General features: G+C 46.9%; 1 protein-coding gene across 1 annotated transcript; it reads left to right on the top strand.

Annotated features, from left to right (window-relative positions):
* Window positions 1–1,147: 1,147 nt before the first annotated feature.
* LOC127675107 (protein FAM156A/FAM156B-like) lies at window positions 1,148–3,063 on the top strand. Its single transcript, XM_052171072.1, has one exon. It carries the CDS (start codon window positions 1,348–1,350, stop codon window positions 1,960–1,962), a length of 615 nt encoding a protein of 204 aa, XP_052027032.1. The 5' UTR covers window positions 1,148–1,347; the 3' UTR covers window positions 1,963–3,063.
* The last annotated feature ends 661 nt before the right edge of the window (window positions 3,064–3,724 follow it).

Genomic DNA, 3,724 nt, shown 5'->3' with positions numbered 1-3,724 from the left:
GGGACCCCCCCCTTCCCTCCCTTCCTCTGTCTCTTTCTTTGATCGTCTCTTCGTGTTCTTTCTTCTGTCTACACCAGATGGTTTGCTCTTGGATCTCAGCATTTCTGCCTCGGGGAGAAAGGTCAACAGTGCCTGACATAGAGTTATTGAGGACACTGCATGCTTTGTCAGCTCCTTCTTGTTGCTATCTGTGGGCAGAGATGTGACTCCTAGGTTCCCATCCATAAGTGACAGCAAGACTTTGCCCTCCAGACTTTGCCCTCTGTGGCAGCTGTTTCCCATCCCCAGGTCATCTAGTCCCTCTTTTGTTTTACTCACAGTGTTTCACCTTCCCTTCTTTCCTATGGGTAAGGAGACTCCTTTGGGTGACACAGCAGTTTGCAGCAATCAGCCATGCCATGGGGAAGCAGTTCAGAGTCACAAGTTGAAAGGACAATGAACCTTAGTTGCAGAATGTAAAAAATGAACTTCAGTCAAAAATAAAGACCAAAATAATCTTTACAGTCCAAATGATGGGTGGCTCAAGGAACTTACAAGGTGAAAGAGATACCATATCAAATTGAGGACCAGTAGACAGCTCTCAGTGCCATATCAGGAAATGCCTGACCAACAACTAATTTCGGGATTGGTTACTTTCAGGCTTTTGCCTAATATCACATGTTGGTACCCAGGAAGGAGCCACCTCAGAGTCAAAATCTGTCAGTATCCTTCCATTCTTATCACAGAAGGAGATTTGCTTATGATCTGTACATGTCATGGAAGAGTTCACACAGGTAACTGAGAGATTCTAGGAGAGTATGCGAGCCAATGATCAGTAAGGTGAGAAGTCAGATGGGCGAGCTTCTGGAGGACAACTCCTTGTAAGCTCATAAAATCCTGCCCTGCAAATATATGGGAGCACCATGATGAAGAATGGCTATCATTGTCAACACATTGCAGTAGAGTTGCCTCTGAGAGTTGGGGGAGGGGGAGAGGAACACATGAGAGTCAATGTGATTTGCCTTGTGATGATACCTTCCTCATGAGCTGTCAGATGAGAGAATACTGCAGTTGTGCCAGAGATGCTGTTGATGTACACTGCCCTACATGTATAGCTACATGTATCTTCTCATGTAACCCTCAGAAGAAGCCTGGGAGGTGGCCCCACGTTAAAGGTGAGGGACAGACAAAGTGAGATGAATAATCATGAGCTTTCTTTCTTCTCTTCTCACCTCTTGTTACAGTCTGGATTTTCCTGCCTGTACACATCCCTCCTCGCTCTCGCCTAGTTATTCCACAAGCCTCCACTTTCACTTTTCTTCCTGGAACCAGGGCTCAGTGTGGCCCCCCAGCTCAGATTAGACCCCCATGGATCCACTGCAGAAATGGGATCCAATGTCAATTTCTGTGCCCTCCCGCATAGCCACTGTGACGAGCTCCCAAGAGGCCTCAGCAGCCCCTCAGCCTTCCTCTTCAGAAAAGCTAAGCATGGGCCTCAGCATCCTCAGTGTCAACCCCAGCCCCAGTTCCAGTGTCCCTGCTCCTCTGTCAGAGCGGCTGTTCCAGCAGCAGGCCCGGGAGAAGGCGGCTCTGTGGCAGCAGTACTGGGAGAAGCAGGGCTTTCCTCAGAGGAAGAAAGTCTTCCTGAGGCACTCGAGACGCTGGCACCGGGATCACATGGCCCCTTACCTGCTTGAAAGAGATGTCAGAGGCTTTCCCTCAGGCAACAAAGCTCAGAATCAGCTTCAATGCCAGAGCCACGTGCAGAATATTGCTGTGATGAGTGGGCCGAGGAACGCAGCCCCCAACCCTCCCTCCTGGGAAATGTTGGTGCAGGGCCTCAATGGCCTCACTCTCAGCCTGGGAGCCAACAGACCTGTCCCTCTGCCAGAGCGGCCTCGGCAGCAGCAGGAGCCAGAAGACATGCGCCAGCTGGAGAGGCAGCAGGAAAGCCTGAAGATGTTCCAGAGGATGCTCAAGTAGTGGATTTAAGAAGGCTGAGGTGCTGACCCCCAGAGGATAGATATGAAGATCCTGCATTGCTGTCTCAGGGGCATGGACTGCTCTGAGATCAAGGCAGTCCAATGCCACTGAATAAGTCCCAATACTTGTGCTGTGATTGGAATTGTTGTTGGAAAGATGTCAACTACCCTGCCTGTCTTTCAGCATGCCTTTTTGGATGTGGTGCTACGTGGTGCGTATACAGAAGAAAACGCTACCAGCAATCCCCAAATGCTCGTGATGTGATTCATACACTGAGAGTTTTCATTGATTTTTCTTAAGCTCAACACCTCCTTCAACTTCTTGTTAAAAAGAACCAATACCATATGTATATGTATGTTTATCTATGTATATATAGAAGACATACATCTACACGTCTTCTTGATGTCAGTTTATTGAGTGCCCCCACAAGAAAGATGACTACATACATTGGGGTGCATGTGCTGGGTAGGAGAGAAAGAGATCCACTTGCAGCTTCCTGAAACTGAAGTCATGGAATGCAGGCTTAAGGCAGCTGTCCAATGTACTATAGTGGGTAAAACATCCAATTGTGTGAGCCTATATGGAAGAAGAGAAGTTATCTTTCTTAACCACACCAAATGGTGGGTCTCTGGAGGAATTTCCCATGCGTTCAGTCAATTATGGTCATAGCAGAAGTCAACAAGGGATTGCAGAACTCTGTGTCATCCCCTCCCACTCCTACCTACCCTCTAGCTCTTCATTTCACTAATATAACAATTTAAAGACACTTGGGTAGATCAGGGAAGCCATAGTTTCATTTAGATGAGGAGACAAAGAGATTAGAAGCTCCCATATGCCTGCAGGAGCCAGCATGGACAGTCTAGAGAGTAGATAAGCACTGCACTGAACAAAGGTTTGGAGGACATCATTATGGCCTCATAAATTGGTGATACATGGTGAATGATTTTAGGGACTTGGGTTACAAGTCCCATCTTTTCCTGTAATGGCACTGTGTATAACTATGGCCTGAGTATACACATAATATTGACTGGAGGGCTGTGCAGGTGTCCCTCAAGTGTTCCCTTAGTGGTCAATGGCCAGCAGTGGAAAGTGCTCTATTAGTTTTCATATTGGTGATCTGTGTGTGCTTTATTTATTTATTTATTTATTTATTTATTTATTTATTTATTTGGTAGCTACTAAAAACTCTAATCTTCCAAGAGACGGGGAGTACAGAAATTCACTCCTAGGTGAATTGACAAAATGGACAGCATTTTACCTGCTTGTATGCCACACAGGGGTTGGGGTAGCAGAGTTGTCTTAGTTAACGTAGGGCTTGTCCATTGCATCAGTTTGCTGCATAGCAATCATTCTGCAGTGGGAACCCAAAAGCTATGTGTGCATAAGAGGAACTTGCTCTTAACCTCCAGGCTCATTTTATCTTGTTACTTCTGGATGGATTCTGTTGAAATCCTGGGACAGCTCTTCACAATAGCTCAGGAACAGCACCCACTATATAGCTGCTGAATGACAGAGGGAGCTGGAGGAAGTGGAGAAAGACATTCCTGGCAACCATAATTGGGTGCCTTGATACCTGTGTAGGTGAAGTCATTCTACCAGGGTAACCCTTCTCCCAGGCCATTTGGCCACAAGAAGCAGAGCCTCTTGTGTACTAGGTAACAGGGGAGCATCTGTGAGACATGTCACTGACTGTACTGTTTGTCATCCTTCATCCTCAAGTTCTCCTTGACCTGAAGGCTCTGTGCAGGGCACCACCTATATC

The sequence above is a fragment of the Apodemus sylvaticus genome, chromosome X (genome assembly GCF_947179515.1).
Source record: "Apodemus sylvaticus chromosome X, mApoSyl1.1, whole genome shotgun sequence".
In the NCBI taxonomy this organism is placed as follows: domain Eukaryota; kingdom Metazoa; phylum Chordata; class Mammalia; order Rodentia; family Muridae; genus Apodemus; species Apodemus sylvaticus.
This window is presented reverse-complemented; position numbering and strand designations above follow the sequence as displayed.

Excerpts from the sequence above, each read along its gene's own strand:
- LOC127675107 (XM_052171072.1), top strand. The coding sequence starts at position 1,348 with ATGGATCCACTGCAGAAATGGGATCCAATGTCAATTTCTGTGCCCTCC.